Genomic DNA, 15,642 nt, shown 5'->3' with positions numbered 1-15,642 from the left:
CCTAGACCTATGTTTCCCCGTTGCTACAATATGTTAACCGGTTTCGGCAAACGTGGCGAATATTAAAAGCTCCTGGTCAGGTGCGATTTGAGAATTCAAATCGCAACAGCTTAGTTTTTGCAAAAACCACTCCCCATAACTGCATATTGATTCTGATATCGCATTGCTAAATAATGCCTTTTGAAGTTTTATTGAAAATACCGCCTTTGGAATTGACTGTCACAGTGTTTCAACTGAAGCGACAAGTAACACGGGTTTTCCCAAATACCAAAATATCCATTGCAGGTGACCCCCCCCCCCCCCCACCCCAAGCCAATTATCAATCATTCCAATTACAATTATCCTCATAGCAAATTCTTCATCGTCAGCCGAGAACACCGTTCAAAAGAGTAGTAATGACCGTATTTATCTGGGGTTGAGCGAAAATAAATTGTAAAGGCTGTTTTGAACCTCGGCAACCTCCGGATTTTACGCGCCGATTACGGGTGGGGGCTCTGTAACGTTTGGTTTTAAGATGGGATTTACAAATAATGTTTTTGAATTCTTTTAAAAATTAAAACAACCTTTACCAATCAAATAATTAATGTTGAAAACATTTTAAAGACTACTTGTCATCATGTTCATCAAATCATGGAGGTAGAAATTAGCTATGACACAAACTGTTTCTGACTGACACCATGATACCATGGAGGAATAATTTATTGCTCCATGCTGACACTGACAGCCGTTTTTTGCATGCTGCATGCTGCTCCTCGGACAGTCGAGTGCAGAGAGTTTCATCAGGAATTTGTTTCGTGTTCGGGTAGTCGCCGTCCGACGTCCGTGTACGACTCGACCATAGAAGGGAGTACGACACACGCCCCCTGATAACACTCGCGTGTGAGCCGACAGTTCATCCAGACATTTTTACGCAAAGTCTCAAAAGACTGCAAATGAAATAGCCATGTAGATGTTACATAGTGCGAAAAGAGCAACGAATGAACGACACAGTGCCCCCCGCGCTAATTATTTGGCTCAGGCTACCACGTGTACGCCTGTCATCAGCTCACCTGTGTGGTTGCTGAGCGAGTATGTATGCATGGAGGTATGAGAGGGGGCAATTCAAGCCACATTTTGACATACGAATACCAAGGATGATATTACATTCATAGTTATGATACAAACCCTGATACAAACGGTATGATGTATGTTATAAAGATAAATACTGGGTTTTTAATCTTTACAAAGTTCAATAAATTGGCTGTTTTGATTCGACCATATTTTGTTTGATTGTGAGTTTAACCAATCAGTGAGATCGTAAGATGTTGACGATGAAGCGGAGTGATATTTTTCTTGCCACGTACAGAAAAATCAGAAATTGACCTACGTGGTAATGCGCGCAGGTACACATGTGTACGTGTGGGTGTGCATCTTTAGACTCTTTCCGGAGTAACTGCGACAAGCGGTTATCAAAACTATTTCAGACAATATTTTCACAATTTTACTCCGCCGTGGACTGTAAAAACAGACACAGTGGAGCGAAAGCGACGTAAAGTTTAATTTTTGGACGGATTTTCCGGAAGACAGCATCCACTTGTGTAAGTAAACATTAAAATTCTTGTCAAATATTACCAAAATGTCCGTACGACGTGTACGTATGTAGCCTCACATTTTACAACAAGTCGGGGAGGGGAGGGCCTTCAAGTTGCCCATCCCATGGATGAAGATAGAGACTTGATTGAATACTTATGACTTTACTGCTAGTACTAACGGTTTATAGGTAGATTAATTAGGCGTAGCCGCTGTGACTCCATATCCTAGCTTCTCCTCCTTCCATTCCAGTGAGAATCCAGTCGGAAAAAGTTTCCCTATGTTAATGTATGGTGCCACAACTTTTTCATTCGATATGAAATATTAATATGGTATCTAATTTACCTAAAATGAGATATTCCTTAAGGCCTATATAAAAATGAGTGAAAAAGTGGTGGTGCCATTCGAAAAGTTCTCCCATGTTGGTTCGGACAACTCGACCGTTCGGACAACTCAACGATTCATAAACTCGACTGCGGGACAGCTCGACGGATGGCCAAGAAAAGTTGATGGTTGAACCGAACTCCGAACCTACCCCCCCCCCCCTGTTGCAGCCCTGTGCTGAGGCCCCCGTCATGGCCATACTACTGTCAATTTGTCTTGGTCCTAAGTCGAGGTGTCGTGTGACACAAAACACAATGTCCACAGATATACACTAAACTTACACCGTTTGAAGATAATGATAGAAGAAAGCTTCGGATAGTACTTGAAGAGGTGCTGTAGTTTTTGAGAAATAAGTAATTAATTTTCATCTTAGTTTCAGCATGTAAAACGTAAACAGCTATGGTATAGGGTTAACATAAATTTCGAAAAATATTTTCCTGGTTAAAAACTACAGAACCTGAGCAACTCCCCAAAATAATATTTTAAAGCCATTGGACACTTTCTGGACAGAAAAAAAAATAAAAGTTCACAGATTTTCAAATAAATTACAGGGTTTACAGAAGGTAATGATGAAAGACTTCCCTTGAAATAATATTCCGTGATATGCTTTACTTTTTGAGAAAACATTACAAGTATCAATTCTCGATATCGAGAAAAACAGATTTATTTAAAACACATGTCATGACACCGTGAATCTTTTGGAAACAAGGGTGGGTTTTCTCGTTATTTTCCAGCCTAAATTTGCACAGGTTTGTTGTTTTACATATAAGTTGTGATACACGAAGAGTGTGGGCCTTTGGACAATACTGTTTACCGATGTTGTGCGATTGCTCTAATAAGGGAAGCTTTCTGTTATCATTATCAGTGTTGTAGCCACGGTGAGCGGCGGTGGGCGGGCCTGCCCATCACTGACGATTTCCACCCGGCACTTCAGCTGAAAAACAGACTGCCGCCCACCACAAAATTTCCCCCAAAATTAATAAAAAATGAAAAGTTCTGCCGATATTCATCACATTACAAGACTAAAATGTAATGTTTTGTAATTTTAAATGCAGTTTGTAATTTTTTTGACCCGGAATTTCGAGCAATAAAAACCTCTAACGTGTTCCACACGTAACTTGCCTCTTTTGCATCAGTTTTCTTTGTGAAATGTGCCCAGACGTTTTTATTGAACATACAATGTAGAAGGCGTACCGTCTACAGTCTGACATACAGACGCACAGTGTGCTGGGAATTCCGTGTGCTGGTACCATGTACATGTACATGATGTATGTCGCTGTGGTGGACCGTAGAGTGCATTACAAGTCTAGTTGTGAGTTTTTCGCGGGGATTTCACGCATTACTTGTACACACAAACAGTATCGCCACACAACAGTGCAAGGGGTGTGTAAAGTATAGTGTACCAGATCGCGTATCCCGGATGTAGGCATGTAAACACGTTCGTTCGTCCACCTGTTGTCATGCTTGTGTTGACAGCGCGCTGGGTTTTAAATTGATCCGTGTAAATTTTAAGATGGCCTCGCAACATAAACTGGACGATTTCTTTGGAAAATGGAAAAGATTGGAAGATGATAGCAGTATCTCTGGTGGTACAGCTTCAGTTAGTGCTGAATTTATTATCTGCTCTATATCACAGTCTGTTTACAAATGCATCACAATTATTTCGTATAGGTACATTTTTGTAATAGTTGTATTATATTTTAAAATTGTGGTTCTTGAATCTTACATGATGTGCATTTTGCACATTGTGCAAAATAAGTGATTGGAATGTTAATATTTAGCCCTGAAAACAATCCTTATAACAGAGTACGTGCGCACTGCTCGCAATCTCTGACCAAATTTAAATTCAGCTGCCCACCACTAAAAATTTCCTAGTTACAACACTGATCATTATTTTAAGCCTTTAAAAGCACCTGGAAATAGAGTTTTTATTTTTTCAAACATCAGGGGTTCCCTTAACTTTTTTTGTCAATCGCCCGCCGGGCGAGTCAACCACAATTCTCGATCGCCTGCAGGTTTTTTCACTAGCCCGCATGTATTTATACACAAAATTTTCAAAAAAAAAGTAAAAATGAAAATGAAGTTAAAATTGCTTTTTTGGAGGATTTTATATCTGAATTTTTAGAACTCCGTTTGCAACAAAATCTTCATGAATCAACGATCAGTCAACAACGTACAATCGAGAAATAATTCAATGAACTTTGCCTCGCAACGCCCTCTGTTGGCAAAAGTTGTCCATGTTATTGGAATTCCTCCAAGTCTGTACATTGTGCACAGTGTGCAGGCATTATGCACAACGTGCGGCAATTATTTACTCCGTTCGCGAACGTGTACTGCATTGAAGTCTAGTCAAGAACATCATGAATATGGAATTATCAACAGCCATCAACGGCCAGAGTGTCGTGCAGAGTGTTGGTCAGAATGGACTTTGGACGACTGTGTGTGTGTTGTGTATGTGCTGTGCATACTGCATGGACATGGACTGGCAGTGGGCGACCGTGGACATGTACATGTACTGTAAGGATACTCGTCACCATGTGGTTTGTGCATCGTGTTTTCAATTGATTGTACGTGTTTTCTGAAACGACCGACAGCAATTCCGGTCCTGATCACGGCAAAATTAAATCTAGCAAGTATCTAGAATTGTCAAACTTACTAGTTTAAAAGCTTTAGTAAAAGTTTTCTGTGGGATTTTGCCACTGAACCCTCATTTATATGTGAAAAGGAATAATTATTTGACTCGCCCGACGGGCTAGTGAGAAAGGGTTTTCACTCGCCCGCCGCTATTTTCACTCGCGTTTGGCGACCGGGCGACTGCTAATTTCGAACCCTGAACATAAAGAGTATATGTTTAGTAACAATAGAGGGCGCTGTTCATGCTGCTGCCACCTCAGGGATTTTGCTCCAAAAAGTTCGCCCTATTTTTCAATTTTTGTGACATTTTCAAGTTTGATTTGGCATCCTTTTTGAGATCATTCAACATCTACTATGATGTCCCCATACTGGTCAGACTCTGAATTGCTACACTTGAGTCTTCAAGGAGAATTTCCAAGATGTTTGTGACTCATGTTGGTCTTCAAACTGTAAGTGTTACGCTATTGTGGCTTTGCTATAGCTACTGCACTGGCTACCCTACCAATTGCATGACAATGACTCAATACAATGACAATGGATTCTCTTCAAACAATTTGAATGGAAGTGCTTTCGCTGATCAACTCACAATAAATAACCGTAAACAGTATACAAAGAGTGAGCTACTTGCACTGAACCATGGCAAAACAACACGGCTTCCGTTGGATGTCACCAATAGTCTTAAAACCTTGGGTATATTTCACTACCGAAGTCGTCGAGGTGGACGTCGTAAGGTAAAGAACATTCGTTTGTTTATTGCTGATCAACACGTCGATGAGCAATTGTCGGTCTTCAGATTGCCAGTTGTCGGATTTTCATCCTGTTACTTCGGAAAAACTCTTGAAGATTGTTCAGCGATCCACCAACAAATCATGCCAGCTGGATCCAATTCCCACATCAGTACTCAAGCGTCACATCATGACATTCCTTCCCAAGCTGACTGAGATTGTAAATGCATCCCTACAGTCAGGTGTCTTTCCAAAGAGTCTGGGGGATGCAATAGTAACAGAAATCTTGAAAAAGCCTTCAATGGATAAAGAAGAACTCAAGAACTATCGCCCAGTTTCCAACATCCGCTACCTGTCCAAAGTCATTGAAACGGTAGTCTGCTCCCAACTCACTCAATACCTGGACGACCACAAGCTACTCGACCCATTGCAGTCAGCATACAGAGTTGGTCACAGCACCGAGACAGCTCTTCTCAGGGTACACAACGACATCCTCCGCATAATGGACGGCAGCAGAGCCGTTTTCTTAGTAATGCTCGACCTCTCTGCTGCTTTTGATACCCTTGACCACGATATCCTACTACGAACTGCTCTTCAGTGGTTCTCGTCCTACTTTACAAGAAGAACACATTGGGTCCATGCCGCAGGTGCCAACTCTGATGTCCATCACCTTGAGTTTGGTGTCCCTCAAGGTTCTGTTATCGGTCCACGTGCATTCACCATGTACGTTACTCCTATCGGGGACATCCTTCATCGGCATGGAGTCAACTACCACATGTATGCTGATGACATTTAAATTTACCTAGGTTTTGATCCTACCATCCCGTGTGATGCCGAGGGCTGCTTGTTTAGGCTATCCAACTGTATCCAGGAGGTCCAAACCTGGATGCTCGCAAACAAACTCATGCTGAATGAAAACAAAACAGAGTTTTTCATAGCATCGTCACCATATCACTACAAACGTCTTGAGCTACTAACCCTCACCATAGGAATGGCAACCATCAATCCTGTCTCATCCGTTCGGAACCTGGGAGTAACTTTTGACAACTCCATGTCAATGAGTTAACATGTCACTGGTCTCTGCAGGTCCGTTAACTATCACATACCCAACATCACAATGATACGCAAATACCTGGATTATGACACCTGTCATTCTGTTGTTCGTGCACTGGTACTCTCACGCCTGGACTACTGTAACTCCCTTCTCACTGGACTGAAGCAACACGATCTCAACCGCTTACAAAAACTCCAAAACAAGGCCGCTCGACTGATCCATAAGAAGCCAAAGTATTCCCATGCCACACCTCTGCTCACGGATCTCCATTGGCTTCCGGTTGACCAGCGGATCAATTTTAAGACGGCACTGAACATGTTCAAAACTGTATCCAATACTTTCCCATCCTACATTTCAGACACACTAGATCTCAGCAAACCCAAACGTGAAGGTCTTCGATCTCAATCCAATCTAGTAGTACCTCGAATCCAAGGAAGTTTGGAGACCGTGCATTCTCCATCACTGGTCCCCGCAACTGGAACTCACTCCCAACAAACATCCGCAACGCTTCTTCTGTAGAACAGTTTAAAGGACTTTTAAAAACACATCTGTTTAATCGTTCCATCTAATGTGTTTTTGATTCTAGTCATTTTCTCTTTTTGGTTTTTGGTTGCATTATCCCTAGCGCTTTGCATCCTTTGGAAAAGGCGCTTTATAAATTTGGTTATTATTATTATTATTATTAATAAAACAATTTTTTAAAGTAATTGTTCAGACCTTCGTTTATAGAAATAGAAGGAGCTCTTTTAATCGCTCTCCTGAGAATACTCAGGAGCTCAATTTGAGCTCCTAAAACAACACTCTTCTTAGATTGTCCAGGAGCTCAATTTGTTTGACTAGCATACTCAGTTTATGATTACTAAAATGGTCAGGTTGGATCGGACGTACACAAATAAAGTTTACAGACAAAATAAAATAAAACAACCCCGATCCCACTCCCGTGTGACAAAATAAGGTTTTATGTTTCCTTTTTTTCAAAAATGTTTTCACATTTGATATAAAGCATTAGAAAATACACATTTTCTTATGAGAAAATACATCGTTTATCCAGTGTTGATAGTAGTTCTAGTATTGCACGGACGACGTATACAATAGCGTGTGTGTGTACGTGTAGTAATGTACCCGGCTGCGAGTTCGTAAAGGTAGCAATCTGTTAATTGCGCTGCTCAGTCTCGATATTGCACAACAGATGTTCATTGAGCTACGTACGCCGACGGTATGTGCTTCGCCCGGCCTAATGTTTCCAAGTTAATTTTTTTAACAAAACCAGTGATATGTCCATAAGTATTCTTCACAAATTTTACCAAACCTTTCCTTGTGCCTCACATTTTATTAAGGTTATTTCAAATGATTGTTTATGCCTCTGTTAAAGGCGATGTTTGTGTATTAAACCGTGTTGCGACCATGTTTATAATCTACATGAACCACTTCCAGACCCACCCCCCCCCCCCCCTCCACCTCAAAGCAGAGATGATCAAAGTTGGGACTTCAATTAGACCTACCACTGAAAAAGGATTTATCCAATCACATTGGCAATATACCGTACTTTCATTGGCAAATACCATTCATATGTGTACTAGGCAAAAGGATTTATCCAATCACATTGGCAATATACCGTACTTTCATTGGCAAATACCATTCAGATGTGTACTAGGCAAAAGGATTTATCCAATCACATTGGCAATATACCATACTTTCATTGGCAAATACCATTCAGATGTGTACTAGGCAAAAGTATGCGTCAGACTATCATCAGCCCCATACAAAAAGGCACAATGTTCAGATGTTCACTCATTTGAAAGTGAATTTATTTTAATGAATAGTTATAAATTATCTTAATTTTTTACCCTTAGCAAATTTGTGATTTTGTGATTCTTAAACAGCTACCTGAGCGGAATGTTTTCAACAGAAATTGTATTTTTACTTGTTTATAATGCACTTGTTTACCATTTTAATGTAATTTTGATATGTGTACACTTCTGAACTTTTCGTAATTATCGACTAAAAAATCAGGCCCCTACCTAAAGGTTTTTTGAAAAACTAAACACACTTCTGCCGTTGAGAGCGGGCGCCAAAGGACAATGCCGCTGAGTTCATTTGTGGGAGTTTGCTTTGTTATACATCCACGCTGCAACAAAGCGGCTTTATCTACTTATGACGTTTTGAGAGTGATTACGTAACGGGGCTTTTCGAAATCTCGCAGAAAAGCTCTGGACAAGGGCATACAAAAAGATTGTTTTTTTACACAATTGAAACCTATTCATAATCATATGACTCGATTTCCTTATTCATCGAAAACATTTTAAGTGGAATTCAGCAAAGTTCACGACTTGACATTTTCGTTCAAGCAGGTCTTTAAAGTCAAAAACTAATGAATGGTTGATTTATTCTGAAGGTAAGGATGGTTGATATAAAACTGCCATTTGTTGTTTTCTTGTGTATTTCCAGTGGATCTGTTTGACTTGATAACGGCCAAGACCATGAATACGGACACAGCAGCAGTAGCATCCACCCGTCCCCCTCCAGGATTTGGGCCAATACCTGGACCAATGGGAGATAGTAACCCCACAGTAATCAGTCTAGATGATGAAGCTTATGAACCACCAACCTATGATGAAGTGTTTCCCCCATTGGCAACAGCAGTTGGAGCTGCAAATGATCAGAGTAGTGAGGGGGTTCCTGGTGCCATGTTGCCACGGATGGCATCCTATGCCAGAATGGCTGTCAAGTCTTCCACTATTACTCAGGTACACTTAGCAATTAAGGGTGATTAATCTTCTCACATAAAATTACTTCCTCTAACCTTAAGAAAACAAAACAACAACCCACAAACAAACAACAAATTTAGTAACAATAAAATAGAAACATATTAGATAAACTAATTATATAAAAAAAATGTGGTTTGTTAAGTATACAATAAGGTATTAAGCCTACATGTGTTTAAGACCCTCTAAAAGAAATTGGTTGTACATGTAGTAAAGATTATGTGCTTATTACAAAATAGGAATGGTAGGTCAGGAATGTTTGTATAAAAGGACATTGTATTTAGAAACCTTATAATTTTTATGTTAATGACTTTAAATTAGTTAATCCTACAGTAAACAAATCAACCTCTTTCCTTTTTTAAATATCATGCAGTTGATTTCTTATTTGTCTTTATGGTTTGATGATGTTTTTACCTGGCCAGGTTTTCTATGTGCCTTTGGAGGAACGTCGATACAAGGAGATGAATCAAGGCTTTGGAGAAAGTGATTCACAATCCGGCAGAATCTGTGCAGAGATCATGAAGTCAACAGGTGAATTTTAAAACCAAATACAAATAGTTGTAGTGTTTTTGTAAACTACATGGAATCACACATCAAATCAAGTAGTTTCACACATTTTACCTTGGTAATCTATGGTTTGAATAAATATAAAAAAAGTTTAATGTTTATAAATCCAAATTGGAAAAAGGGAGAGAAAATGTACAATCATTTCGGAGATAAGAGGTCGTCAGCTGTTTCTGTTGGATTTAAGAAACTTGTCAACTAAATTATTTCTTTTTTATATACTTAATTTAGGAGCTTCAATTGAAATGAGTTTGGCAAGGGACCAAAGCCTGACAATTGTTGTGACTGGGAAACCCTTATCAGTCATGGCAGCACGTAGGGAAGTCCTCAATAGACTGCAAACACAGGTATGTACAATGCAGCAACTATATGTGCAAGGTTTCCTAGTCTTTTTGGAAGAGTTTAACTCTCTTGAATAGGTCAAATGCGTTTTATTTTTCTTGTAAGTTGACTATGCTTTAATAACCAAACCTATATTTTTCTAGTTTGTAATAACATTCAAATTCACAAAAAACTGCTTCTCATATTGCCAGTTCCCAATAGACGCCATCGTATGCGATTTGGGTTATGGCTTTGAGCTTTGTCAAACATTCTAACCTTTCTAGGCAGCCAATTGGTTCACCAACCAATCATGAACAATAATTTGAAAATTCCTGCATGCTGTATGAGCATACAACATGCCGACTTTACACTGTGGCTGACTTTACACAGTGGGTATCAAGTGGGAACCATCTACAGTTGTACAAAGTTATTCCTTCTCATTGAATTGAATTGGAGGTGGATTGCTTAGGGTAAATATTTAAATGATTTTGGGGTTTGAACAAAGAATTTACTAGAGTGGGACTCGAACCAACGACCTCCGGATTAACATGCCAGAAAATCTTAAACTAATATGCATTTGTGTTGCAGGCCAACATCAGTATCCCGATCCCTAAGGAGCACCATCGTTTCATCATTGGTAAAGGAGGAAGTAAGATGAAAGAGCTGGAGAATATTACTGCTACTAAGATCAACATCCCAACTCCTAATGACACCTCTGATCTGATTCATATTGTGGGACCTAAGGAAGGTATAGAGAGAGCTCGTCATGAGATACAACTCATCTCTGAGGAACAGGTAATAGTCTTACATTAGCAACATATTCAATGAAACAATCTTGTCATATCTAATGCAAAGATATTGAGTATAATACCTAGAGCAGCCTGGCGTACATACGTGGGTTCTGGCTTGGGCGCAGCTATTAGCCTATCTCCAACGCTTATCTTCTACCGGCGTGTGACTTTAGCGCATCCATAGTGGTTTAAGGCCTATCTTCCATGTTCATTTTTTGTGCGTTGCCACCAGCACGTGACTTTTATCCTGTCAATGAAGAACCAGAAAATGTTGTGTACGCCTTATGGCATGTATGTACGCACGACCGATCTATGCACTACATGGTCTTATGTAACACCATCTTCTTATATGATGTCACTTGTCTCATGGTACATGTATCTCAATAACATTAATCAGCTCAAATTTATGTTATTCAACCATAAACCACACCCATTTCATGCGGTGTACTTACACCAACCGGAAGTCCACTGGAAATGCATTATTAATCAAGTTTTTTGCATACATTTTATTCAAGCAACTATTGAGATTTGAACTTTGCTTAGGTTTGAAACTTCATTTTAAACCTTACTTCTGTGGGAACCTTTTAATGGCAGTACAATGGCATTGAAGCCAGATTGTGTTAAGACCAGTGGTTGTATAATGTATTGGCTTACTGACGGAGTAGAGTAATCATTAGTTGACAGTCCTTTAGTCTAGATAAATACCCAAACCAAAGTTGAATTGAGTATTGTGCTGTTTAGTTCTTGCATATTGGTCGTATAATAAGTATGATGATTATTTGTCTTATTACAGGCCAAGCTAGCTTTTGAGCGTCTTAGCATTCCTCGTGTGTACCATCCATTCATTGAAGGACCTGATAAGAATTATATCAAGGAAGTGAAAGCCAAGACAGGTGCCAAGATCCATGTGCCACCACCCAGTGCACTCACTGATGAGATTGTTGTATCTGGAGAGAAGGAAGGTGTGAAAGATGCTATAGATTGGATCAATGCTACTTACAATGAGAAGGTAAGCATTTGTCTCAAGTATCCTGCTGCATAAGGTTTATCGCAAATAGCAAAATATCAAGAGAGGGCACTGTTGAACTCACATAAAGATATAGGCGATGCGTGCGCACGTCGTGCATGACAACATACACCGCGGTAGTAAATGCCCCATCTGCCTACCCATAAGCATTGGGGTTCTGAATCACGATAAACCTTTTGCAGGGTTTTAGCAGACAGTTAGAAATTGCTGTCTACTTGTACTTTCATACACAAGTTAAGTGGCCATACTCAAATCACATCCAGATGCCCCCTCTGGTTAGTGTATGGTCAACAGGCCTACCATAACTTGCCAACAACATCACTGACACTCACTCACTCACTCACTCACTCACTCAGTCGAACCAATTTGTCGCATTGCCGCATGTTTGAGTTGGGCTCGATGTCTGACATGCCACACAACTCTATCCTGCATACATGTACAACTGAATCTGATTCAGAGATACCAACATACACCATTTGGGCGTAGCAAATACGATTTCGATCCGTGACTACGACGCTACGATAATACTCGATAAAACACGCTAAACAAGCCACCCAATATAATTTTATTAAATCGTACAATACATGCAAACAACTAATGAACTATTAAGTGGAAATAAAAATTAAGAAAAATATCAAAACAATTGTAAAAGAAAAGAAAAAACACTTTTAATTTTAGAACGCAGTGTTGAATAATAGCGGCGAATTCACTCGAACAATGTACGTGTCTCGACGTAATGATTGTTGCGTGCCCTCCCCCGCTGGCTGGCCGACTGAGTGTGCATTTTTTTACGCTAGTGCATTTCTGCAAGATCGTACCCATTGATCTCCATTACACGATGGGGAATAGTGCACACGTGCGTGGGGAATAGTGCACACGTGCGTGGGGAATAGTGCACACGTGCGTGGGGAATGAGGTTGTGTGTGTGAGCTAACGTGTCACAGTAACCTCATTCCTCATGTATCCACTATTATTGTGCCCACGCTGGCTGTAGATGTACTTCATCGAAGCTTGACAAAAAAAGTACGAAATAATGGCGACAAAAAAAGGAGACCTTCTGAACAAAAATACCTTCAACTGAGTAGCCTGTGAGGTCTAAGCTAAACAGTTTCCATGTTTTCCTACCAGTAATTTTGTAGCGCCGATGTCCAGACAATGCCCAAAATACGGACACGTATTTTTTGCCCAAAATCCGGACACGTTTTTTTTTTCTTTTTTTTTTCCTCTCTCTCCCAATAGCTTGTTGTTGCGTTTCTGATCATTAAAACAAAAACATTTAAGTAAGGCCACCCTTTTTTATGTTACATTTAAGTAAGGCCACCCTTTGTTATGTTACATTTATTTTTGAAACCCAGTCAGAAGATGAGGGAAATCCGGTTTTTTTTTCAAGTTTTTTTTCACTGGCCATTATAAACATTTGTAGCTGTTCTGTTGATGCATACAGGTAATTGTTATTTCACAACAATGCCTGAAAATAAGCTAATTAGCATTGTAGAGAGTAATTGAAAGATCGGTTTAGGGAGCCCAAGCTGCGCTCGCCCTTAACATTTGGGAGATGCTACTCTTTTTTAAAATTCAATGTTGGCATCTCTGCTGATTAGCTTCTCCTTGTTATTAACTCCTGCATCCTCAATCAAATCTGGGGCCGCACCTGCTGTGAGTGGGCTCCAAAGTGGGCTCCCACGTGATAACTTTATTGGCTGGTAGCTCTGGGTGCCGTAGGCAGGGACATGAATTAATAGGAGCAAGTGAGCCAACAGCCCTCATGCCACCTCTGAATTTACTGCCTTTGTGTCCTATTTGATGTTCAAGTAGAAATTAGGTTTGATATCAGTTTTAACGGAAGGACATCAGTTTATCATACGTTTTTGTCCCTCATGTGCTATCTTTCTAATCAGTGTAATAGCATAACACGTATTCAGCTTGAGAGAAGCTTTAAACAGTAGTATGGTTTAGTTTTATGTTCGGAAAAGAAGAAAAAAACATGTTTATGTTTACAATGTGGACTCTGTAAGGTTACAACATTGTATGAATTTGTTGTGAGATAAACTCATTTAAAATTTTGATTTGCTTATGTACAGGATTAAATGTGAGACTTAATTATAAATTTTCTTGTTGAATTTGTACAGAAGTTGAAGACTACTACTGTATCTCTTGAGGTGCGTAAGTGTCAGCATAAGTATGTGATTGGACCAAGAGGCAGTAATATAACAGAGATTCTGGAAAAGACAGGTGTATCTGTGGAGATGCCAAGCCTGGATACAGTGTCTGAGACTATTACACTGCGTGGTGAACAACATCAACTTGGACAAGCCATTACCATGGTGTATGACAAGGTATGAATGCAAACATATAGACCGTTACATTTGCTGTCACACTCTCAAAAAGGAAGCACATCATTGGACAATAGCTGTTCTCTGTGCGTACAACATGCGCGTGAACTCAGCGTAACCTGTATACAGAATGTGCTTCCGAGCATAGCACGTAATTTTGGGTGTCAACTCTCTTTTGAGCATGTTTGTATACAATTTTGACACCCAAAATGACACCCAGGATAGGCACAAGCAAGTACGCTGCGCGTATTGCAAAGGGTCTATTGCAAAACAGCAATATTGCTGACTCCTCTATTCAACATCAAACGTGTCTACTATTTGAGTATGGAATAATGTGAGTTGTTTGTGATTTGTAACAGGCTAATAGTGTTGTCATCAGTGAGGTTGGTGCCCCAGCTTGGTTGCATCGCTTCATCATAGGACGGCAAGGAAAGAACATCCGCAGCATTACACAGAACCTGTCTAATGTAAGTCGTTGCACATGCTTATGTATTAAATCTGTCCAAATCCCATGTTTAAAGGAATGAGTGTGTGCTGACAATAACTGTTTGTGTAACTCAGACTGGTGCAATGTTTATTGTAGAATCAGGGCCCAATCACAATGAACCCTCATAACTAATTGTTCAATATCATTAACAATGGTTTTTAATGAAAAAATCGGTGAGCCTACAATAAGTTATCATGTTGTGAGTGCATATATTACGCATTGTGCGAACAAAAACGTTTGCGTTCTTTGCACAGTTGCCTTCAGACTTCTTGTGGTTGAATGGTTTAAAGTGGTCCCTCATTTGCTGGAAAATTTTACCAAGAGAGGCAGAAAGTAAATAGATATGAGACAAGAAATATAATGTTCTGAAATTACATTTCAAATTTGAGTGCGACTGTTTGAAGCCCTTTCATTAAGGAATGTCTTTTCTTTTTGATCCAGGTTCATGTGGAGTTTGAGGAAGGGCGTGATAAGATCACATTGGAGGGACCTCCAGAACAGGTGGAAGAGGCACGTCGGGCTCTTGAAGAAATCTCACGAGATCTACAGAGTCGATTGGATTTTGCTGTTGTCAAGATAGATCCCAAGTTCCACAAGCACATTATTGGCAAGGGTGGTGCTAATGGTAATGACTGCAGTACAGAATGGGATAACAGAGATACCAACATACACGATTTGGGCGTAGCAAATACGATTTCGAGCCTTGACTACGACGCTACAATAATACTCAATAAAACACGCTAAACAAGCCGGCCAATATAATTTTTTATAATATTTTTTTTTTTTTTCTCTCTCCCAATTGTTTGTTGTTGCATTTCTGATCATTAAAACAAAAACATTTAAGTAAGGCTACCCTTTGTTATGTTACATTTATTTTTTAAACAAAGTCAGAAGATGAGTGAATTTTTTTTTTCCCCCATTTTTTTTTCACTGGCCATTATAAACATTTGTAGCTGTTCTGTTAGTGTATACAGAGGTAATTGTTATT

At 39.7% G+C, this 15,642-nt stretch overlaps 1 protein-coding gene across 1 annotated transcript in view; it reads left to right on the top strand.

The window, feature by feature from the left end:
* Nucleotides 1–1,395: 1,395 nt before the first annotated feature.
* The window catches only part of LOC117302153 (vigilin-like), a 30,705-nt gene continuing 16,458 nt past the window's right edge, over nt 1,396–15,642 (top strand). Inside the window, exons 1-9 of the mRNA XM_033785957.1 lie at nt 1,396–1,577; nt 8,815–9,113; nt 9,554–9,662; nt 9,927–10,042; nt 10,605–10,811; nt 11,601–11,816; nt 13,964–14,170; nt 14,527–14,634; nt 15,096–15,279. Coding sequence (XP_033641848.1) covers nt 8,847–9,113; nt 9,554–9,662; nt 9,927–10,042; nt 10,605–10,811; nt 11,601–11,816; nt 13,964–14,170; nt 14,527–14,634; nt 15,096–15,279 — 1,414 coding nt within the window. The 5' untranslated portion in view covers nt 1,396–1,577; nt 8,815–8,846. The remainder of the gene's footprint in view (nt 1,578–8,814; nt 9,114–9,553; nt 9,663–9,926; nt 10,043–10,604; nt 10,812–11,600; nt 11,817–13,963; nt 14,171–14,526; nt 14,635–15,095; nt 15,280–15,642) is intronic.

This window comes from Asterias rubens, chromosome 18, assembly GCF_902459465.1.
Source record: "Asterias rubens chromosome 18, eAstRub1.3, whole genome shotgun sequence".
Classification (NCBI taxonomy): Eukaryota; Metazoa; Echinodermata; class Asteroidea; order Forcipulatida; family Asteriidae; genus Asterias; species Asterias rubens.
Note: the sequence above shows the minus strand (reverse complement) of the source record. Positions and strands in the feature narration are given on the sequence as shown.